The sequence below is a fragment of the Sinocyclocheilus grahami genome, unplaced genomic scaffold (genome assembly GCF_001515645.1).
Source record: "Sinocyclocheilus grahami isolate Dianchi unplaced genomic scaffold, SAMN03320097.WGS_v1.1 scaffold651.1, whole genome shotgun sequence".
Classification (NCBI taxonomy): Eukaryota; Metazoa; Chordata; class Actinopteri; order Cypriniformes; family Cyprinidae; genus Sinocyclocheilus; species Sinocyclocheilus grahami.
Genome location: NW_015505830.1, coordinates 13,073 through 37,243, shown reverse-complemented (window position 1 = coordinate 37,243; position 24,171 = coordinate 13,073). Strand labels below are relative to the sequence as shown.

Below are 24,171 nucleotides of genomic sequence, written 5' to 3'. Positions count from 1 at the left end.
CTTTCATGTTTTATATGTATATAAAGTTTAACATAAACTCTTGTTTTGACAGATCTTTTGATACAAATGATATATTTCATTAGCTTAATAATATAAAAGGCACATTTTTATAATCTATAATCTGAATCTATCAGTTTGCCTGCAGTCATGAGATGTTGTTCTTCTTCCGGAGTTCATAAAGATCTCGTGACCGTGTGTGTGCAGGTCTTTCTGTCAGTCGTACGACATGAAGCAGCACTCCACCAAAGTCTTCAGAGACATCGTCAACGCTCTGGGCTCCTTCATCCAGTCGCTCTTCATCCTCCCCGGCGCAGGAAACACCTCGTCCACCAGCACGCCTGCAGGTCACACACACACACAAATTTTACAAATAAATCTAATCTAATAATATATCAACAGTAACATATAATTCGATTTAATCTAAAATAATATGACAATATAATAAAATCTATAATATAATGTATAACGTAATACAATAAATCTTACGAATATAATATATAAACAATAATATACAATCATTTTTACAAATTAAATCTAATCTAAAACACTGTTGTTACATGTACTTACTATAGTAAGAGTTAACTATGTATAATTACAAGCAACTAACATCATAACAAGAAGTACATACACAACAGCACATTTAATTAAAGTGTGACCAAATATAATATAATATAAAGATAAAATTATGCATCTGAATGATGCACATAGCAGAAAATGTGTGCAAGTCATATAGTGGTTGGTATGTTTTATACTTGAGCTTTGATAATAATTATGATAATTAAAGGGTGTTCACCCAAAAATGAAAATTAGCCCATAAATTACTCACCCCCGAGGCATCCTGGGTGTATATGACTTTCTTCTTTCAGATGAATCCAGTCGGAGTTATGTTAAAAATTGCCTTTGGTCTTTCAAGCTGTTTAATGCCACTCAGCGGGTGTTGCATGCATCAGTCCAAAAGAAGTTAAATAAAAAGCGCCCATCCATAAAAAGTGTCTCACACGGCTCCGGGGGCTGAACAAAGGCCTCCTGTAGCGAATCAATGCGTTTTTGTATGAAAAATATTCATCATATACACCTAGGATGACTTGAGGGTGAGTAATTTATGGACTAATTTTCATTTTTGGGTGAACTAACCCTTTAAGCTCAAAGAATCCCATGTGGATTGTTTTATAGGGAAATTACAAATTAAACAGTTATATAACGGTTCCAAGTCAGTAAATGTGATTTTTTTAAAAAGCATGTTTAAAGAATATGTGACCCTGAAAATAAATTTTATGAAATTGAGATTAATGCATGAATGCATGAAGCTGAATAAATAGCTTTCCATTGATGTATGGTTTGTTAGGATCGGACAATATTTGAAAATCTGGAATCTGAGGGTGCAAAAAAATCTAAATATTGAGAAAATCATCTTTAAAGTTGTTCAGATGAAGTTCTTAGCAATGCATATTACTAATCAAACATTAAGTTCTGATATATTTACAGTAGGACATTTACAAAATATATTCAAGGAACATGATCTTTACTTAATATCCTAATGATTTTTGGCTTAAAAGAGAAATGTATAATTGTGACCCATACAATGTATTGTTGGCTATTGCTACAAATATCCCCCAGCGACTTAACACTGCTTTTGTGCTGCAGGCTCACATTTATCCTGAATAGCAGGACACAGTCAGACACCAAATTAAGTGTGTTATGACGTGTGTTTGTGGTGTAGCAGTGTTTTGTCCCCGTGTTGATGCCGTATGTGTGTTTGCAGTGGCTCATGAGGTTTGGGAGGAGATGGTGAACGCCTGCTGGTGCGGTCTGTTAGCGGCTCTTTCACTGCTGCTGGACGCTAGGTATGAAGCTGTCTTTTTATATAACTATATACATAATCTTAATATATCACTATATGCTAATTCACATCCTAAGTGTTATTGTAATAGCTAAAGCTTTGTATATGTGCTACAGTTCCTCTAGTTAGCATGCATTAGTCACATTCAGTGCACTGATGATTTTTGACGTGTTTGTGTCAGTACTGATGAGACGGCTACAGAAAGCATCCTGAAAGCCGAGCTGTCCGTGGCGTCTCTGTGCGGTCGTCTGAGTTTGGTGACGCCGCGTGACGCTTTTATTACGGCTATCTGTAAAGCGTCTCTCCCTCCTCACTACGCCCTCACCGTCCTGAGCAACGCCGCCAACCTGTCCAATAAAGGTACGAGAGCAGTGCATGCTGACCTTCACATGAAATAAAGCAATAAGCCCCAAGAAGCCGTGGTTTACAGTGAAGTTATAACAGCTACGGGGCGTTGTTAGGCACGATGTGAAGCTGTTATAAATCTACTGTAAACCACGGCTGCACGGGGCTTACTGCTTTTATAAAACGGTTATTTCATATACGTAGTAAGGTTTCACAAAATAAAGCAGAGCAAATAAAGTGTAGTGATATTAATAAACACAGTATTCTTCCACCAAACAATGTAGCTCCTCAGAAACAGTTGTGGTTGCTACAAAGTGGTCGCCGAGCAACACACAGATGTAAACAAAGGTGTGTGTTACTTTGTAGCGTCATTCACAACAGCTTCGAACGCGGCTCAGCCAATCAGAGTCAAGCACCGGAACATCTTCCATGAACCGAGATCATTTCGTTTATGCATTTCAGTTGATGCATGAGCAAAACCTCACTAAACATTATTTACCTGCCATCAAATAATCACAGTAAGCTAAGAAACAAAGTCTCAGTTTTCAGATTCTCTCAAAATTCACAGAGCATGTAAAAACGGCCTTACGTGGCCGCCCTGCATCATATTTGCTGAATGCAATCCAATGCTCGTTTCTTACTAATTTTGAAGTGCTGATTACAAAAATAGTGCCTGTTTTGCTCGAGCATGTCACGCTTTCTCAAAAAATAAATGCATTTTGTAGAGGTTTTTGTTTTTTAAGTCTTGTATGATCCCTTAATCAGCGGAAAAACTGTACAAAGACATGATTCCTGAATCTGAGCCAGATTACGACTGTCTGTTCAGTTCTCGGCCCATTTTCACACGTATTTCATGCCTAATCCTGATTTCAAGGTTAGAATTATGGCCAGGGACAGAAGAAAATGCAAACATGAGCCAGGTGTTTCCTGATACATCTATCTAAACAGCCACAGAAAATGACAAATATATACAAATGGAGTATTTGAACACATTTTCCACTCTTTTGTGCAATTTTATAATTTGATTTTATATATAAAAGCTTCAAAAACTTTTGACTGGCAGTGTGTGTATATATATATATATAATTATAATTTGAAAAATTCTCTTTCTTATTGTGTGAAAACTGTACATGATGGAAATTGTTTATTAATATTTTTGAATTCAGCATCATTAAATTAGGTAATGTTTTTTGCAAATCAATAGATTTTTTTTAAGATGCAGGGTCATGCAGTGTTATTAAGTACATTTTATTTTCAGTCTGGGTTTCATCTAAAAACATTTTAATGTTTTGGTAAGAAATAGATTTTGATGCATCACTGGCCGCAAGCCTTAGGACCTTTGTGTGTGTAAGTGTATGTAGTTTAATGTGTGTGTCTCTGTGTGTGTGTGTGTGTGTGTGTCTGTGTGTGTGTGTCTCTGTGTCTGTGTGTGTGTGTGTGTCTCTCTCTCTCTCTCTCTGTGTGTGTGTGTGTCTCTCTCTCTCTCTCTCTGTGTGTGTGTGTGTCTCTCTCTCTCTCTCTCTGTGTGTGTGTGTGTCTCTCTCTCTCTCTCTCTGTGTGTGTGTGTGTCTCTCTCTCTCTCTCTCTGTGTGTGTGTGTGTCTCTCTCTCTCTCTCTCTGTGTGTGTGTGTGTCTCTCTCTCTCTCTCTCTGTGTGTGTGTGTGTCTCTCTCTCTCTCTCTCTGTGTGTGTGTGTGTCTCTCTCTCTCTCTCTCTGTGTGTGTGTGTGTCTCTCTCTCTCTCTCTCTGTGTGTGTGTGTGTCTCTCTCTCTCTCTCTCTGTGTGTGTGTGTGTCTCTCTCTCTCTCTCTCTGTGTGTGTGTGTGTCTCTCTCTCTCTCTCTCTGTGTGTGTGTGTGTCTCTCTCTCTCTCTCTCTGTGTGTGTGTGTGTCTCTCTCTCTCTCTCTCTGTGTGTGTGTGTGTCTCTCTCTCTCTCTCTCTGTGTGTGTGTGTGTCTCTCTCTCTGTGTGTGTGTGTGTGTGTCTGTGTGTGTGTGTGTGTGTGTGTCTCTCTCTCTGTCTCTGTCTCTGTGTGTGTATGTGTGTCTCTCTCTCTGTCTATGTGTGTGTGTGTGTGTGTCTGTCTGTGTCTCTGTGTGTGTGTGTGTCTCTGTGTGTGTGTGTGTGTGTCTGTAGTGTACTCTATCCAGGGTCAGAGTGTGCAGATGGTCAGTCCGTCCAGTGAATCTCACCAGCAGGTGATAGCAGTGGGTCAGCCGCTCACCGCACAGCCGCAGGGCACCGTCGTGGTAAATCACACACAAAACACTCCCTGGATTTCTGTTGCTTTTGTATAATGTTAATTATGGCCGAGCGACAGCCTTCTGGACTCACAGTGCAACACTTACTCTTGAGCTGCCTACTTCATTTCTAAATAATCTTTAAGTGCAGCTGACTGTTTTTCCAGGTTGATTACAAGGCCTTTCTCTCTCTATCTCTCTGTCCGTCAGCTCACAGCGAAGAACATTCAGTGCATGCGGACGCTGCTGAATTTGGCTCATTGTCATGGTGCTTATCTGGGGACCTCATGGCAGCTGGTTTTAGCCACACTACAGGTACAGCACCATGCTTTAATCGCCAGAGCACGCATGCGTCTGTATCTTGTTCTGGACCAGGTTTTACCAGTGATTGACCAATCACAATCCAGAAAACTTGTACGATAAAATATGTTTATTCATTGTATGGGGATGTGATTTTATTCCATATTTATATTTGTCAACGTAAGACCCACGTGAATTGTGAAATGCAAACTGCAAGACATTGAGTTTTCAAATACATTCATGCAATTCATGCATAAATAGGGAGGTTTTCCTTTTGCTGATGACATACCTGATTGAAATTGACAATCTAATACAGTCTAATCTAATATAACAATATCATATAAAAACAGTAACATACATTTTACACATTGATATATAATATATAAAAGTAATATACAATAAATTTGACAAATGAATCAAATATAATACAATCTAATATAACTATAGAATTTAATCAGTGATATAATGCATTTTACAAATATAATATTTAAACAGTAATATGCAAAACATTTAGCAAATGAATATAATATAGAAACAGTAATATACAATACTCTTTACAAATAAATATAATATATAACAGGGCTCCTGACTAACATTTGAGAGCAAATGTTAAACTTGGGTTAATTAAGCCTTTAAATTATTTCTAGTGTTATTAATCCCTGTGTATTTTGATGGTAAACATTAATTTCATGATTGCATATTTGTATATATATGAAACATTCATGATTGCATATTTGTATATATGAAACATTCATGATTGTATTTTTTTTTTCCTGATTGTATTTGGCATTCACTCATTTTTCTGTCTTTTTCTCTGTAAGCATCTGGTGTGGATTCTGGGTCTGAAACCAGCTGTTGGTGGAGTTCTGAAGCCCGGGAGGGCTGTGGAGGGTCCGAGCACGGTAAAAACCACTCATATCAGCCCTTGTTTAAAGCCTAGTGAGCTGCCTACCTAGAAAGCGTTTTGAGCATCACAGGCGCTTTCTGAGACTGCAGCGTTTGTGTGCGCCATGGGCAAGCTGCTAGACAACAGGGTTTATTTGAGGGGCCTAATCAAGGAATGTATTAAGTCACCAGCATTCTTGTCTAGTAGGAAACACTGTTTACCTGAAGATATTGCTCACTAATGCTCAAACAAAATGTTTTAGGTGACTTGAAACAAGACTGTGTTGGCCAAAAATGTTGTCTAAATATATGCAACTTTCTTGGACTCCTCATAAAAGTTTGCATTTAGGAGGCGCTTTTATCCAAAATGACTTACAAAAGAGGATCAAAAGCAATATGTGACCAAAAAAGCAGTGTTAAGTCGCTGGGGGATATTTGTAGCAATAGCCAACAATACATTGTATGGGACAAAATTATCCATTTTTCTTTTATGCCGAAAATCATTAGGATATTAAGTAAAGATAATGTTCCATGAAGATATTTAGTGAATTTCCTACCGTAAATATATCAAAACTTAATGTTTGATTAGTAATATGCATTGCTAAGAACTTCATTTGAACAACTTTAAAGATGATTTTCTCAATATTTAGATTTTTTTGCACCCTCAGATTCCAGATTTTCAAATAGTTGCATCTCAGCCAAATATTGTCCTATCCTAACAAACCATACATCAATGGAAAGCTTATTTATTCAGCTTCATGCATTCATGCATTAATCTCAATTTCATAAAATTTACCCTTATGACTGGTTTTGTGGTCCAGGGTCACATATTCATAATATATACTATACTCTGTTTATTAGACCACTAGATTAGGAAGCAAGCAAGAGAAGAGGATACTAAATATTAATGACATTATAATGGTGATTATTTCTTTTCTGTCGCAGGTTTTGACCACAGCGGTGATGACCGATCTACCCGTCATATCAAATATCCTTTCCAGACTCTTTGAAAGCTCACAGTAAGAATCCGCCAACATCAGAATAGAAATAGAAAGTTTATTTTATTTACTTAGTATCGCATTCATGAGTGTCATTGTTTAGGTTAGATATAACAGTGAACAAGTGTTCCTGTAGCTCAGTTGTAGGATTACTCTCTGTGTGTGTGTGTGTGTGTGTGTGTGTGTGTGTGTGTGTGTGTGGGTGTAGATACCTGGATGACGTGTCTCTGCATCACCTGATAAACGCTCTGTGCTCTTTATCCATGGAGGCCATGGAGATGGCTTACGGAAACAACAAGGTGCGTTCAGATGCTACGGCTAATCACAGATTCGTTTAATCCAAACGTCATCATCCAGCGGTCATCTTTCTATCACTCTTGTCTGTGCGGTTAGGAGCCGTCTCTGTTCGCAGTGGCCAAACTGTTAGAGACCGGACTGGTTAATATGGACCGGATCGAGATTCTCTGGCGGCCGCTGACGGCTCATTTACTGGAGGTGAGACCTGAGGCCAAATCCACACCAACAATGCAGTTTCTGCTTTTTTTGGTTTTGTTTGTTTGTTTGTTTATTCATTTTTCTGGACCGTTTAGTCTTCTTTGTCCATTGGTTTTCTTCTTATTTTTTAGTTTATTTATTTAAATTTGAAGTTGAAGTTGTCTTTGTCCATTTTTGTTTTTAATTAATTAATTTATTTGTTTGTTTATATAATTGATTTATTTAAATGTATTTTATTAATTAATAATTGTTATTTATTTATATACTGTTTAGTCTTGAAGTTGTCTTTGTCCATTTGTGTTTTTAATAATTAATTTATTTGTTTATATAATTTATTTATTTAAATGTATTTTATTAATTAATCATTTTTATTTATTTATATACAGTTTAGTCTTGAAGTTGTTTAATTAATTAAACACAAATGGACATAATTTATTTGTTTGTTTATATAATTTATTTATTTAAGTGTATTTTATTAATTAATAATTGTTATTTATTTATATACTGTTTACTCTTGAAGTTGTTTATGTCCATTTTTGTTTTTAATTAATTAATTAATTAATCGATTTGTTTGTTTATATAATTTATTTATTTAAATGTTTTTTATTAATTAATAATTTTTTATTTATATATTGTTTAGTCTTGGTCATTTTTATACACTTGTTTTCATTTATATAATTTATTTATATATATATACAGTATACTGTTTAGTTTTGAAGTTGGGCTTGTCCATTGCTTTTATTTATATTTTACACAGTTTAGCATAGGGGTGGGCGATATACCGGTAGAGATTTTGGACTCTATCCAGTCTCTATCGCGGTTACAAGCTCACCTGACGTTGCTGTGCTACGTGGTCATGAAAACTTGTCGTTTGCACAAGTTTTTAAGCATTGCGGTTTAAAAACAAGTGATTTTAAGCCGTTAAAGCGCAATCAGCAGCGAAAGAGAATTTCGCTATATGCGCCGAGCGCTGTTGGATAGACTGTTTCTGAGCGCTGTCAGAGAGATTTGCAGCGTTATAGGCCTTGAACGGTTAAATACACACACACACTTGTATGTGTCAAAATGCCCGTCTTTGCAAATATCCTCATAAACACCGTAATTTAGCTCTTAAGTGAAAGCGAACAGCTAAGAAAGAAAACGCACGTGTAACAGTATATTGGATCCGGGCAGCTCTTAAAGTGACAGCAGTCTAATATTCCTGCTGTCTGTCTTTCATGTTAATCAAACAACAACAAAGAGAAAATCTCTCACTGCTCTTGACTAAATCACTTTTGTAACTTTAATAAGAAAAAATATAGATTTAATTTACACAGTGTTTTTATAAATTTGATTACTTTATACAATGTTTTGTCCTATTGCTTGTAATTAGTTTCTTATTCTTTTTTTAATCGCTGACTGTTTCCTTGTCTTCAGTGAACAGTGACAAGAATAATGAAATTTCTATGGTATCAAAAATGTTGATATCATAAAAACCTTATTTAAAGCAAAAATAACTATATTGTGATGTATATCGTTACCATGAATAAAATTACTCGTATTCTAATATAAGATTTGGTCATATTGCTTCTGTGTACTGTAATATTGCTTCAGGGTCTTGAAATAGCACTAATATTGCTAAAACAAATATTACTAATGTCAGTACAACTTATCACAGTAAATAACTGTTGTAATGAGACGAGCCCTATTCTGAAATGTTCATATTTCATATTTGGCGGCCCGCTCTGATCTTTCTGGTCCTTGTCTGCTGTACTCAAACTTCTTCTGTAGTTGTATAAATGCTAAAGCACGATTCGTGTCCTCATGTTGTCTTTTTCTGTCTTTTTTCCTTCTCTGTCTCTTTCAACGTGTCTGTTTTGTAGAAGGTAAGAGCTGAACTGCCTTTTTCGCTTCAGAAATCCTTCTGACTATTCTTTTTGAATCGCTCTGTCATCCACCGTCCTTTATGAAATTGTCTCTTTTCAAGTTCTCACAGTGTGTTCAGGAATGAATCTGCCTCCTCTTGTTGTGTTAATCAGATGTTTTTGTTTTCAAGCTGATCTCGTCTGTCACACTTACGTTTCTTTCACACGACTCGCATCAGGGCTTCAACACAGCTGTGTGTTGCGCAACTTAAGAAAGTCAACAGTAATTGGAGTCAAAGATTAAATAGTTGGGTTATGCTGTTAGTTGACTATTTGCACCAGTTTAATGCATTGGGGAATGTCAATGCGAATAATGTGAAAGGACTTGACGGTGATTCAAGCTCAAGGCCACATTATTTTGAGATTATTAAATCATCTGCTTTACCACAAAAACTTCACTTTTACATCCATTAAACACACCAATCTACACAATTAAAATCCAATAAGCATGGTCTCCTCTTGTGATCTAAAAAAAATTTTGTAATCCAGTCTATGTTGTGTGTAATTGATGGTTTCATTTGCATAATCATTTATTCTTATGACCAATATATATGTGAGCCTGCAGCACAAAAGCAGTGTTGAGTCGCTGGGGGATATTTGTAGCAATAGCCAACAATACATTGTATGGGTCAAAATTATAGATTTTTCTTTTATGCCAAAAATCATTAGGATATTAAGTAAAGATCATGTTCCATGAAGATATTTTGTACATTGGCTACCGTAAATATATCAAAACGTAATTTTTGATTAGTAATATGCATTGCTAAGAACTTCATTTGAACAACTTTAAAGATTATTTTTTTTCTCAATATTTTTTTTGCACCCTCATATTCCAGATTTTCAAATAGTTGTATCTCGGCTAAATCTTGTCCTATTATAACAAACCATACATCAATTTATTATAATTTATATATATTTATTCAGCTTTCAGATGATGCATAAATCTCAATTTCGAAAAATTGACCCTTATGACTGGTTTTGTGGTCCAGGGTCACATATTGCTTTTTTTCTTGTGTTAATGTCGTTTTTTTTGTCCATCAGTGTTTGATTTCATTAATGGGTGAATCTCACAAAGTCTGTCAAAAATGTGTCCGGGTCATATTTCACTACAAAGTCGAGAATAATTAATAATCAGGATATTGTATATTGAATAAGAAGCCTATTGTGCCATTATCTTGTCAGGTCTGTCAGCATCCTAACGCTAGAATGAGGGAGTGGGGCGCAGAGGCCATCACCTCGCTGATCAAAGCTGGACTCTCTTTTAAACACGAGCCACCGCTGTCCCAGAACCAGGTAGAAATTCAATCAGATGATCTGAAATCGGTGCTCGTGCAGAGTTTGGTTATTGATTGGACAGCACCTTCAACAAATCCCCTGTCCTCCTCAGAGGCTGCAGCTGCTGCTTCTGAACCCTCTGAAGGAGCTCTCCAACGTCCTTCACACCGATATCCGACAGAAACAGCTGGAGTGTGTCCTACAGATCCTGCAGAACCAGGGAGACAGTCTCGGACCGGGATGGCCTCTGGTGCTGGGGGTCATTGGAGCGATTCGCAATGACCAGGGGTAAGAGACACTGCCTGACCTTGCAGAAAGATCATTTTAGACAAGCAAGAATTTCCTTATTGGTCCAGGTTGGGTTATGCAAATTAGTGTTGGTTTGTTGCTTGGTCAACGCGCATGGTCCTTCTTTTGAGGCTGGTTGACCAGCGAAGTCTTCATGATTTATCTAGTTAGCATCTAACAATCACATTTGAAGGGTTGATCTTGGGAGTGTCTCATTTGTACTCAACACACCTTACGTTCTGCAGTGAATCCCTCATACGAACAGCCTTCCAGTGCCTGCAGTTGGTGGTGACCGACTTCTTACCCACAATGCCTTGCATGTGCCTCCAAATTGTGGTGGATGTAGCTGGCAGCTTTGGGCTCCAGAACCAGGAGCTGAACATCAGCCTGACGTCTATCGGCTTGCTGGTGAGGAGTATTACTAGTGTTGTTTGTCAGCGTTACCTTGAAGGTTTTGAGTGTTCCTTTGGGATAGATGAGTTGACTTAGTGGATGACCAAGAGTCTTCCTTTTTCCCTGCAGTGGAACATCTCAGACTACTTCTTCCAAAGGGGAGAAGCTATTACAGAGGAGCTGGAGAGGGAGGAAGCGGTTCTCTTGAAACAGGCCCAAGATAAAGGTGAACCTCTGAACCGACCCTTCCACCCTGCGCCACCCTTTGACTGCCTGTGGTTGTGCCTGTATGCCAAGCTGGGTGAGTTGTGCGTGGACCCACGGCCGGCTGTGAGGAAAAGCGCCGGCCAGACAATGTTCTCTACCATTGCTGCTCACGGAACGCTGCTGCAACCACTGACCTGGAACATTGTGGTTTGGAAGGTACTGCATCAGACTTGACCGGGGACCAAATTATACCCAGTTCTAGCTAAAATTGTTTTGTTGGTTCAGGCTTGACCGGGGACCGAATTAAATCAAGTTCTAGTTAAAATCGTTTTGCTGGATCAGACTTGACCTGGGACCAAATTAAACCCAGTTCCAGTTAAAATTGCTTTATTGTTGCTAATAACCAAAACTCTTTGCTCCGCAGGTTCTCTTTCATCTGCTGAACTGTGTAAGGAAGTCCTCCACCACGGCCGACAAGGAAAAGATCGAATCCGGAGGTGGAAACATCCTCATCCACCACTCACGTGACACAGCAGAGAAACAGTGGGCAGAAACATGGGTTCTGACTCTTGCGGGCGTAGCTCGGATCTTCAACACCAGGAGATACCTGCTTCAGCAGCTGGGTAGGCATTGAGAAATGTGGTTCTCAAAGACATATCTCAGAATTTGGTTCTGAAAGTCGTATTCTTGCTTGCAGGTGACTTTTTCAAGGCTTGGGAAGTTCTGTTGGACCACATCCAGTCCGCTGCGCTCAGCAAGAACAATGAGGTTTCCCTCGCCGCCCTCAAGAGCTTCCAGGAGATCCTCCAGCTAGTCACGCCCATGAAAGACATGGATAAACTCGACGTTCTCGCAGCTATGGACGTTCCTCCTGTCCTTATGGAGTCTCTTCAAGGTTCTGGGCCAGGAAGACCCCTAGTCCGGTCTGATTCCCTTGCCGAGCGACTAGTCCAGCGCTACGGCGCGCAACCTTCACTTCCACCACCTGGAGAGGAGCTGGACGACTCGGCCCTCTGGTGGTCAGCGTGGAACACTTGGTACCGGATAGGAACCGAGTGCACACGACCCCCTAGTGGTGGAAAAGATAAATTAGTGTTCGTACCCAGTCAGCCTTTCCTGACGGCGCTAATACAGATTTTCCCAGCGTTGTACCAGCACATCGCAGGAGGGTTCAGCATGGAGGATCTCAAGAAGCTGGGGGTGATTCTGCATGGAGCCGTGTCGGTCCCCATAAGCTCAGACTCCTCGCCCTTCATCTTGCCCTCCTACACTGAAGCGGTGCTCACCAGCCTGCAGGAAGCGGTCCTGACCGCCCTTGATGTCCTGCAGAAGGTAGAACACCTTCGGATTTTGGTTAATGAAGTGTTATGTTTCTAAGTGGACCGTCAAGGGTTTTGCTTTTGGTTGCAGTATTTGAGGTTGTTTTCACACTTTGATGCTTGTTTGTTGATGCTGTTGTTTGGTTTGAGAATATTTGCATTGTTAATGCTTGTACCACACAAGCACTAGCCAGTTGTTGAATGAGTAGACAAGTTATCCATTCAGTCCCATTCTTAGTATTTCCACCAACCAATCAAACAAACCAAACTCTGATGTAGAGCTGGGCGATTTTTCCGATTTTATTGATTAATTCGAATTTAATGTTTTGCCACAATTTTATTTTTTGATAAATGGAGGAATCACGATAAGAAATATTACCAAACATTAGAATTAGACACTTTGACAATATGCCAATGATAACAGTAAATAGAAAACAATGATCCAACCGCATGTTGGTGCCTGTGATTAGAACGCCGTTTCATGACGAGTCAACAGTCAAACGCATCTATGTTTAAAGCAGCGCAATCGAATAAAAACCTGTAAAGAACTACTACTGTATGTCTGAAATTTCATGTTTGCATCATGGTGACAGGCTGAAAGCTGTCTACTAGTCTACTGGTGTTATAGCCTACCTTCAGTCATTTTGAATTTGAATTACCTTGACTTTTGAGAATTTTTTTTAAAGCATTTTCCTTGAATTATTTCTGAACATATAATATGTATGACAAGTTTGTACAAGATGTAGTTGTATTTCATGCATCTTTTCTGCAAAGCTATTTAACAAGTGATTTGTTTAACATTTACATCATGTGTGGTGCACTTGGAATAGAATTTTCTTCAACCTAGATGGTTCATAAAGAAAAAGTTACTTGAATCATGTTGTGGCTACATTTTCAAGTTGACTAATTAAAAATCGAGAATCGGTCAAAAGTTCTGAAAAAAAAAAAAACGAGATTTACATTTTTAGCCTTATCGCCCAGCCCTACTCTGATGACAAGTAGACGTCTACACCAAAACAACCCTGAAAATCATGGGTTTTTCTTTCTTTTTGGATGTTTGAATGAGATTGTATGTCATTGTTATAGGCAATTTGTGTGGGTTCGGAGAATCTCCAGGTGATGTATCCCGCCATCTTTGAGCAGCTCCTGCTGTTTGTGGAGTTCTCCTGTAAACCTCCTCAGTATGGGAAGATGGAGACCAAACATGTGGCCAATGCCAAATACAACCAGGTGAGTCTCTGTCCTGTTTCCACCTCACATGGTCTTCACTTTTCACCTTTTTTGCTTTTGCTTTTGTTCTGTTTGTCTTGATCATTGTATGTGTACTCACCATACATACACACACTCATCATCATCATACAACATTCATTTCTGTGTCTGTTTTCGGATGTGATGTAGTAGATGATCTTTGTTTCAGAGCAGGAGTGCTTTGATGGTTTTGAATGCACATGTTTAAAGAAGTCTATGCTCTTTTTACAGTGATGTCTTTATGGCGTTGTCTTTTCTCCTTTTCAGTTTTTATGTGGTTCTAGGACAGGGTTCCTCAAATCTTACTCTGGAGGGCCAATGCGCTGCAGAGTTTAGCTCCAACCCTGATCAAACTCAGCTACCTGTGATTTTCTAATGATCCTGAAGACATTGATTAGCTTGCTCAGGTGAGTTTGATTAGGGTTAGAGCTAAACTCTGCAGGAAAGTGGATCTCGTGGGCCAGATTTGAGGATCCCTGTTCTAGGATTACAACATTTCTCTTTGTTTTCATATATATTTGGGTACTTTCAGTTAAACATGACTTTTTCTTTGCATGGTGCTGTTTTCCTTTAGTTGCATTTTGTGCCTCTTTTAGAAATGTTTGAATACTTTGGACCATGTTTCTTTTAAAATTCAATAATTTTAGGGTTTCAAACATTTTAACGTTTTTATCACACATTTTTAAAACTGGTTTGTGGGTCAGTTTACCAGTTAAAACTATAAACCAGTAGAAATGTGAAATATTTAAATGTTAACCCATCCTTTGGCTTAGGTGTAAAGTATATTTAAACATGACTTTCAAACCAAACGCTTGTCGTCATAAGTAGTTTCAGTAGTGTGTTGTGTGGTTGTGATCAGCAGTGTAGTAAACATTTGTCTGCTCTTCTCTTGTTCTGTTTTTGTACTTCATACGGATCCGCTTTAGATCCAACTGTTTGCACCGGTGAGTTCTTCCTCCCTCCCGCTTTCTTCCTCTAGATCTGTCTTTCGTTTGCTTTCTGCCTCCTTCTTCCCTTCGGCTAATTTCAGCTCCATTTAACTGCTCTTTAAGACAAACGTCGCTCTTTCATACTGTTATTACATTTGCTTTTCTCCATTAATTTCCATCAGCCACATTTGTTCATTAATTCTAACAAAACTTCGACAAATTAATGGTGTTATTTTATGGAGTTTCTAAGAACCGTGTGGTGAAAGGTTTTGAAATTTGACACATTCATAGAGGAGAGTCTCAACTTCTTTAATGCCAATTTTCTAGCGCCACCAACAGTTATTGAATTGTATGGTCAAGAAATAAAGGCATACTACCATACTACTCTTACTATGGTTTTAGTATGTGGAATTTATACTGTGCATAGTATGCCGATTTATACATAGAATACATCAGTGACCTACTACATTTATCAAAATGTACAGTATAAAATACATGAAATACAGTATCCCACGATGCAGTGTGCTTGACTTATCCTTCCATTTCCAGTGTAATGTGTAAAAAGTAGTGTGCCGTATGAAATTTGCTTATGCATCATTACCACTTATTGAGTTTGGTGACAGCTGTTCCGAATGCATATCTCATCCAAAAAATTTAATGAAACAATAATTTAGTGTACAATATATTTTTTTAAATATCACAAATGTTTGCCTGTAACATGGTGAAGATCAGGGGCGTAGCGTGGGGGTATGCAGGGTATGCATGTGCATATTCGTGGCCACAATAAATATATATATATTTTGTCTGCATGTCATGTGCAGGGCTGGGTCATTTCTTGTGTGCATTTGTTATATTGCTGCTGTAGAACTGCGTGAAAAAAAATATTTTTAACTACGTGCAAATGCTGCATTGTATGGAAGCCCGTTTCCGCCACTGAATAAAAAATAAAAAAGGTAATTGCGACTATCTCACAATTCTGACTTTTTTTCTCCGAATTGCGTGATATAAACTCTCAATTCTGAGAAAAAAAGTCAGATTTGTGAGATAAAAAGTCGCAATTACCTTTGTTTTGTAATTTTTTATTCAGTGGCGGAAACGGGCTTCCATAGCATTGCCACGGCCATATAAAATAAAATTAATAAATTTTTTTTTTAAACACCTGTGTGAGGTTGGAAGCTAGCTAGTTGAAAAGTCTGCCTCACATCTAGCTTCAGCAACACCTGCAGTTTTAATTATTTCTTTCATTTTAATTCTCTTTTATTAAAAGACTATCGAAAGTAGTCATTCTTTCCATTGAGAATACACGAAGCCATAAAAAAAAAAACCAAGGACATTGTGGATGAATCTCCTGAAAAAAAGGCCCAACGAATTAAATTTAATTTAATTAATTACAACTAAAATGTGAGGAGAGATTTTTTTTCTTTCTTTCTGTCTTTTTTTCTGTCTTTTTGTGTTTTGGGCCACTGTGCCAAGAGTGTGTTTGCATTAAGTAATTTAGTAAATATGGCAGCGTTTTAGTGCCATAATATTTTTAGAATAAAATTGTTATATTGCGTGCATGAATAAAATTAATTAATGCAAAATTCCATATGTAAATGTTATGTTACGACTGTTATGTCTATTCGCAAACTGTTTTATTGACGAAACACCAATTGATCGATTGCATCAGACATTCGTCTTCTGATTTTTTTTTAAACAAAACTTTTGATATTCATTCATGTTTATTTCATGTTGGAGCTAGAAAAGATGATTGATCCACATGCCGCTTGAACTGAGGCGAATACAGCGATCTCACGCCACATTAAAGAGCGGAAAAACACATTTATTGTTTGTATTTCGTGATCAAATTTACAGCATTTAAAGGCTACGATTTGTGCTATATTAAAATTGTTCATTGAGACTTGAATAGATGAATAGACTTGAAAACGTTAAATATTATTTCCAAGCATACCGTCAATAAAACAGCTTGTGAATAGTCCTGTAATGTTATTTACATCAGAAAAGACAAAAATAAGGAGCTCACGTTAACCTATAACGTTTGGGGGCCCGTATAATAGTGTTGAAGTGGAAATCTGTAGAGACTGTCCCATCTGCTGCATTTAAGCCCAGTCCTGTAACTCGTTTTAGTTAGTAGAGATAAAAATTTGATTTTGGTTTGAACCGAGAACCTACAGTGGGGCAAAAAAGTATTTAGTCAGCCACCAATTGTCTAGTGTTTGTGTTAATTATTCACAGTCCTTCTATGATGCTATATTATTTTACATGTATTTGTCTTTGAGGCTGAGGTTAATAATACATTGTTTTTTTATATTCACTGTCTTTATTTTGCTCTTCTTTCCTGTTTGTGTCCAGGCGGAGTGGGTGGCCTTAAACTACGTGCCATTTGCGGAGCGATCTTTGGAGGTATTGGTCGATCTGTATCATAAAACAGCCTGCCACAAAGCCGTCATCAACGAAAAAGCTCTACAGAACATCATCAAGGTACAAAGCAAAAACCATCGTTTAGATTAATGTTTATAAAACTGACTAATAATATGTAATAATAATAATAATTGGTATGTTGTGAACAGAGCTGTGTAGAAACTGATTACGTGTAATCTGGATTATGTAATCCGATTCCAAAAATTAAGTACTTTTAATTCATTATATTACGTTTTAAAATGCTCATAGTCAGATTAGTGTTACTTTTTTATGGATTGCATTCACACAAAGGCAGTTAATTATTAATTATTTATTGATTCACCCAAGTACTCATTTATTTATTGTTAATTTCCTTTCTAAATGAACCTACCACTTATATACTTAAGACTAATAACTATACAAGTTACTAAACACTGATGCATAGCTGTGAAATACTATGTCTTCATATCCAGTGATGGTCACTATTTATTAATACTGGAAGTCTGGACAAGAATATTTCAAACCTGGAAGACTTTGGTCTTGTTTTCATGTTTATCCATGTTTTAATGTAATGTAGAGATTCCCAAGGTTTTGACGTTTTTATGATTAAATTAATTATTAGCCTTTTTAATGAAATTTTCACGAACCCCAGTTTGGGAGACCAGTGTGTATTGTTTAATGTATTTCTTGATATTGATAACAAAGAATGAAAAACATTTTCATTCTTTCTCTCTCTCTTTTTAATCAACATGGTCCAGTAATCACATTCAAGTCTATGTGATAAACGAGTTAGTAGTCAGATTACATTACCTAATATGCGTAATCCAGATTATGCTACCGTCATGTAATTTGTAATCAGACTACAATCTGTAAGTAATCTGGTTGTGAATTAGTAGTTTCGTGAGACATGATGCATTTCCGGGCATCTTAGTCTCCATAGGTCACCTGCTTTCGGTCGAAGCAGCTGGCTTATCTGTGCAGGAGCTCGTGCGCACCGAGCAGAATCAATCCTCTCCGTTTCTCTGTATTTAGACTCTGAGGATTCCTCTGGGTCTGAAGTACGCCTGTCCTGCAGAGAGCACCTGGAAACTAGCCGTCTCTTCTCTGCTCAAAGTGCTTTCCATTGGACTCCCTGTTGCTCGGCAACAAGCATCCTCAGGCAAATTTGACACAATGTGGCCAGAGCTGGCGAACGCCTTTGAGGACTTCCTGTTTACCAAAAGGTGTGCAACCCATCGTGATATATTAAAACCGTGACGTACGGGTCACTCGTACTCATTTTCCTCTGGTATCCCACAGCACACCTCCAGATAATCGGTCCATACAAGAGTTCCAGAGGAATGAAGCTATAGATGTCGAGGTAATTTCATCTGACAGTAGATCCACAACTCTATTTAAGCTAGAAATATTATTATTACGACTACTATTTATTAGTGGTAGGTCAGTATATCTGTGAGACTGATGTTTGGACACTTTATGATGAGACATTTTGATAATGATACATTAAATAAAAACAATTATGTTTGTATGTGTTATGAATTTATGTGTGTATGTGTATATATACACACATAAAACAATAAAAAACTATAAAAAATATAAATACATAATTTTAGAAAATGAAAACATATTTTGACTATATTGTATTGTAAAAAATATTTATATAATAATAAAGTACTGCTGCTTATTAGTTACTATTAACAGTACATGATATATATATATATATATATGTATATGTGTTACAAATATTATTAATAATATATTGTTATATATTTATATTAAATATATTTTAAATATATATTGTTTGTTTTTTTTTCCTGTAGGTGGTGCAGTTGATCAGCACAGAGATTTTACCATTTGCCAATTTCATACCCAAAGAGTTCGTAGGTCGTATCATGAGCATGCTCAATAAAGGATCGATTCACTCGCAGTCGTCATCGTTCACAGGTATGGAGTACAATGTGAAAACTGTTCTTAAAGCAATAGTTGGAGATTTTGTCATGTACTCGCTCGAAAGATGTTAGGCCAGATGTGCATGCTGCTCTTTTCCATACAAAGACTAACACTGTCGAGTTCATAAAAGCATCATTATAAAGCGGAGAGTTCCGGTGCTTGATTCTGATTGGCTGAGCCGCGTTCGAAGCTGTTGTAAATGACGCTACAAAGTAACACACACCTTTGTTTACGTCTGTGTGTTGCTCGGCGACCACTTTGTAGCAACCACAACTGTTTCTGAGGAGCTACATTGTTTGGTGGAAGAATACTGTGTTTATTAATATCATTACACTTTATTTGCTCTGTTTTATTCTGTGAAGCCTTACTACGTATATGGAATAACCGTTTTATTAAAGCAATAATCCCCGTGAAGCCGTGGTTCACACTAGCGTATGAAGACACTTACTGTGCCTTCTCGTCCCATAGAGGCTGAGATGGACATCCGTATGCGGGAGGAGTTCTCTAAGGTGTGTTTCGAGACGCTCCTGCAGTTCTCCTTCAGTAATAAGGTGTCGACGCCGCAGGAGGGCTACATCTCTCGTATGGCGCTGTCAGTGCTGCTGCAGAGAGCTCAGGACGTGCTCCGACGATTCGTGAATGACGAGAGCACACTAGCGTATGAAGACACTTACTGTGCCTTCTCGTCCCACAGAGGCTGAGATGGACATCCGTATGCGGGAGGAGTTCTCTAAGGTGTGTTTCGAGACGCTCCTGCAGTTCTCCTTCAGTAATAAGGTGTCGACGCCGCAGGAGGGCTACATCTCTCGTATGGCGCTGTCAGTGCTGCTGCAGAGAGCTCAGGACGTGCTCCGACGATTCGTGAATGACGAGAGACTCAGTGGACGCTGCCCTCTGCCCAGGTCTGCGTATAGCAACAGACTCATGTTTTTCAGCTTCCGAAAAAACAAAGACATAAAATAAATTATTTTTGCATTAAATAAATATATATATATTTCTTTTTTTTTTTTTTTTAAGTAAAAACATGTAAAAAGTCAACTTTGCATTAATTTTGTATTAATTATTTTAGTCAATTAGTGCTGTCAAACGATTAATCGTGATTAATCGCATCCAAAATAAAAGTATTTGTTTACATAATATATGTGTGTAATGTGTATATTTATTAAGTATATATATATATATATAAATACAAACACATGCATGCATATATTTAAGAAAAAAACGTTGTTTATATATTAAATATTTATATATAAGAATATAAATATATAAATGCATATACATGTAAAAATGTTCAAAATATATACTGTATGTGTGTGCATTTATATATACATAATAAAAATACACAGTACACACACACATAAATAACAACTTTTATTTTGGATGCGATTAATCACGATTAATCGTTAGACAGCACGAGTATAAATACTTGCATACATTTTGTAATTTAATGCAAGGTTCCCAATATTCATTAGGGCCAGATGACATTGTATGAATAAAACGTGCATTATCTTTTATTACATACTAATTTAAAAAGTGTTTTATATATATATATAAGTTCTAATTTAAAAATGTTAATTTTTGCATTACAATAATGATTTTTTTGTGATAACTTGGAGGAAATGTGGTTATATGGCATGTAAATAATTAATATAAATATAATAAAGTTAATATTTTAATAAAAATTTGATTTCTAACAATAGGCTTCAATTTATTAAGCAAATAAAATTTCTTATATTTTAGGGATGAAAAATGAGCTGGACATATTCACTAAATTCACTGTATTTTCGGTCTGTTTTTAAGTGGACTTTACTGCACAGGACTTGATTCTAAGCGTTTCTCACTATTTATTCTTTATCTTCAAGGCAACAAGTGACTGAGATCATCTTTGTGTTAAAAGCCATCAGCACTCTCATGGATTCCTTGAAAAAGACTCAACCAGAGAACGGTGAGACGGGTTTGTCCTTCAACATTATTTGAAAGCAACCATGACAGACTTCTGCATTTACATGAAATATAAATGTCAAGACTATTCTATTGCCCACCTAGACGGAATTTTTGACCGGTTTTGCATCCTTGTTTATTTCTCTCCTCTTCTGTCCGGGGGTCAGTGGATGGGAACGTGTGGGCTCAGGTGATCGCGCTCTACCCGACGCTAGTGGAGTGCATCACCTGCTCGTCTCCTGAAGTAAGCTCCGCCCTCAAAGATGCCCTGGGGCCCTTTAAAGACTTCATGCAACCGCCTGTCTCCAAAGTGCAGAACGGCGAATCGTGACTGAACGTTTTTATTCCACCGCAAACACGAATGTGACCGTTTCATACGCCGCGCGCGAGGAAGATTCACCCCCATCGTCATGGTAACTGTTGATTGACAGCTCCAATCGCATCATTCGAAGCTTCTTCTAATACGAGCTGACGGTAGACTCTGATTGGCCGACGACTTTAACGATGTATTAACTGCTACGTTAAATTTGCAGTGTTTGTTGTTTTTATGGGTTTTTGGCCCCGCCCCCTGGAGTTAATGTACAGTGTTTGGTGATTAGTGTTAAAGATTTAAATAAGAATGACCTATTTGGATTGAAAATCATTTAATAAGAGAACTACAAATCATAATAAATACATGAAGGGTGGTCTTTTTTTTGTGTGAAATTGTCTCAACAGCAATGGATTTTATGCAAGATCGTGCTGTAACATTCCATGTCATCGTTAGTCGCATTGAGAAGGGTGTGTACAATAATAAATGGTACAGTTCTATGAACATCAAACGTATTCGTGAATCATATTTCACTTCCAGTAGAGCAGGTCAGTGGTTCATGTACGTTCAATTATGACTTTCTAACATTTCCCTCTTTTGAATGAACATGAAGCATTAAATAAGTGTTTAACATACAGTCAGGCAGTAATTATCACAGGATAACTGCAACCTGACAAGATAATCAACATATTAATTGATAGACTACTTATATATATATATATATATATACATGCACACACACACTGCTGGTCAAAAGTTTGGGATGAGTAAGATTTGTTTATGTTTTAAAGAAGTCTCTTCTGCTCATCAAGGCTGCATTTATTTGGCCAAAAAACAGTAATATTGTAAAATATTAGTACCATTTAAAATAATGGTTTTCTATGTGAATGTGTGTTAAACTGTAATGTATTTCTGAGATGCGCGTTACTCATTACTCCAGTCTTCAGTGTCACATGATCTTCAGAAATCAGTATAATATGCTGCTTTATTATCAATGCTGGAAAGAGTTTTGCTGATTCATTTTTTTTTTTTTTTGGAACCTGGGATACTTTTTCAGGATTCTTTGATGAGTAAAGTTAAAAAGAACAGCGTTTATTTAAAATAGAAATCTTTTCTAACAATACAAGTCTCTATTATCACTTTTTATCAATTTAACACATCCTTGCTGAACAAAAGCATTCATTTCTTTCTTTCAAAAAAAAAAAAAAGGAAAAATAAACTTACTGACCTTAAAAAAAGATTTATATTTTGAATAATGATGAATACTTTTTATTCATCAAAGAATCACGGGTTCCAAAAAAAAATATTAGGCAGCAAAACACTAATAAATCAGCATATTATACTGATTTCTGAAGATCATGTGACACTGAAGACTGGAGGAATGATGCTGAAAATACAGCTGCGCGTCACAGAAATACATTACAGTTTAACAGATATTAAAATAGAAAACCGTAATTTTAAATAGTAATAATATTTTACAATATTACTGTTTTTTCTGCATTTCTGATCAAATAAATGCCGGCTCGCTGAGCAGAAGAAACTTCTTCAAAAGACATTACAAATCTTACCGCTCCCAAACGTTTGACCAGCAGTGTGTATTATAGAAATGCATGATCCGTTATCAAATTAATTCACTTGGATTGGTTTTACAGCAGAATGCAGTTGCGGTCCCATTCTTTTCATTTCTACTGCTAAGCCAGTGCTTTGATGTTTTTGGGATGCAGCCATTTCGCCTGGAACACTGTATTGGCCAATCAGCATCCAGGACGAGAACTATCCGTTTTATGTAGTATTTGTATTGAATTGTGTTTTTATTATCAACATTAAGCTCGTATAAAACACCTAACTTGCCAACTTGATGTACTATCTAAGACCGCGAAGCCTCTCGGGGATTCTGTTCTTATTGTAGGTCTCTACGGTAAGTGAGCGGCGATCAGTGTTGCCAACTCATTTTCAGGGGAAGTTGCTAAAGGAAGGTCGATTTGTTGCTAAATGGTGTTGTGACGTCATTACGTAATCACGATGCAAAATTGTCAAATCTTAGCAAAAACGTATATATATATTTTGTTAATTTAGATGTGTTCGTAGCAATATAAATGCATAATATAATATTAAAACATAACTATTTTTAAATCCATTGAATTATCGAAAACGTACACATTTTTGAACGATTACAATTTAAGTTTTATACTTTAACGCAGTTTATTAGTAGTTAGTTGGTGTGCTGCACGCTTAAGAAAAGTACAAAAATAACACAGTCTGCTGTGCTAATGTGAAGGAGTTTTCTGGATTGATTTTTCCACAGGTTTTTGTACCTGCATCTTTAATTACGCATTGTGTTTTGTGTTTTCGGGTTATAACGGATAATGTCCTGGAAAGTTACTAGGTTTTTGCACCTGCATCTTTAATTACGCATTGTGTTTTGTGTTTTCGGGTTATAACGGATAATGTCCTGTTAAGTTACTAGCACCTTTTCCATTTTTCTGCATATTTTTTTCTTACAGCGTACGAACTCGTCAACAATCGCAGGTACAAGCTACTAACAAAGTGTCTCATAAATGAAAATTAACAGAATTCAATTATTATTACTATTAAACGATTGCAAATAGCAGCTAACTTAATTCCTGTAACGCGTGTACTGCTCGGCATCTTTGGTTTCCTCTTTTTGTGTAGTTTAAATTGTGCCTTTTTATCGTTTGAGTCGCTTATCAAAAGTAGCCCAATAATTTTTTTAAAACAGCTAAATTTGTTGCTAGGTGCTTTTGGAAGAAGTTGCTAGGGTAGTCTGAAAAGTTGCTACATTTAGCAACCAAATTGCTAAGTTGGCAACACTGAAATCAACTCATTCAAAAAAAAGCTGTGAGCTCAGTACGGCGCCATTGGCTGAATCCCGCGGGAGGCGTGGCC

At 37.1% G+C, this 24,171-nt stretch overlaps 1 protein-coding gene across 1 annotated transcript in view; it reads left to right on the top strand.

Annotated features, from left to right (window-relative positions):
- The window catches only part of LOC107558588 (protein MON2 homolog), a 38,793-nt gene extending 17,018 nt beyond the window's left edge, over positions 1-21,775 (top strand). Inside the window, exons 10-33 of the mRNA XM_016242248.1 lie at positions 205-344; positions 1,763-1,844; positions 2,022-2,200; positions 4,319-4,431; positions 4,633-4,737; positions 5,544-5,624; positions 6,553-6,626; positions 6,814-6,904; positions 6,999-7,100; positions 10,187-10,297; positions 10,392-10,567; positions 10,813-10,975; positions 11,090-11,383; positions 11,592-11,790; positions 11,865-12,499; positions 13,573-13,716; positions 14,661-14,678; positions 17,016-17,144; positions 18,096-18,286; positions 18,363-18,423; positions 18,884-19,007; positions 19,708-19,915; positions 20,876-20,958; positions 21,122-21,775. Of these exons, the coding sequence (XP_016097734.1) occupies positions 205-344; positions 1,763-1,844; positions 2,022-2,200; positions 4,319-4,431; positions 4,633-4,737; positions 5,544-5,624; positions 6,553-6,626; positions 6,814-6,904; positions 6,999-7,100; positions 10,187-10,297; positions 10,392-10,567; positions 10,813-10,975; positions 11,090-11,383; positions 11,592-11,790; positions 11,865-12,499; positions 13,573-13,716; positions 14,661-14,678; positions 17,016-17,144; positions 18,096-18,286; positions 18,363-18,423; positions 18,884-19,007; positions 19,708-19,915; positions 20,876-20,958; positions 21,122-21,285 (3,667 nt within the window). The 3' untranslated portion in view covers positions 21,286-21,775. The remainder of the gene's footprint in view (positions 1-204; positions 345-1,762; positions 1,845-2,021; positions 2,201-4,318; positions 4,432-4,632; positions 4,738-5,543; positions 5,625-6,552; positions 6,627-6,813; positions 6,905-6,998; positions 7,101-10,186; positions 10,298-10,391; positions 10,568-10,812; positions 10,976-11,089; positions 11,384-11,591; positions 11,791-11,864; positions 12,500-13,572; positions 13,717-14,660; positions 14,679-17,015; positions 17,145-18,095; positions 18,287-18,362; positions 18,424-18,883; positions 19,008-19,707; positions 19,916-20,875; positions 20,959-21,121) is intronic.
- The last annotated feature ends 2,396 nt before the right edge of the window (positions 21,776-24,171 follow it).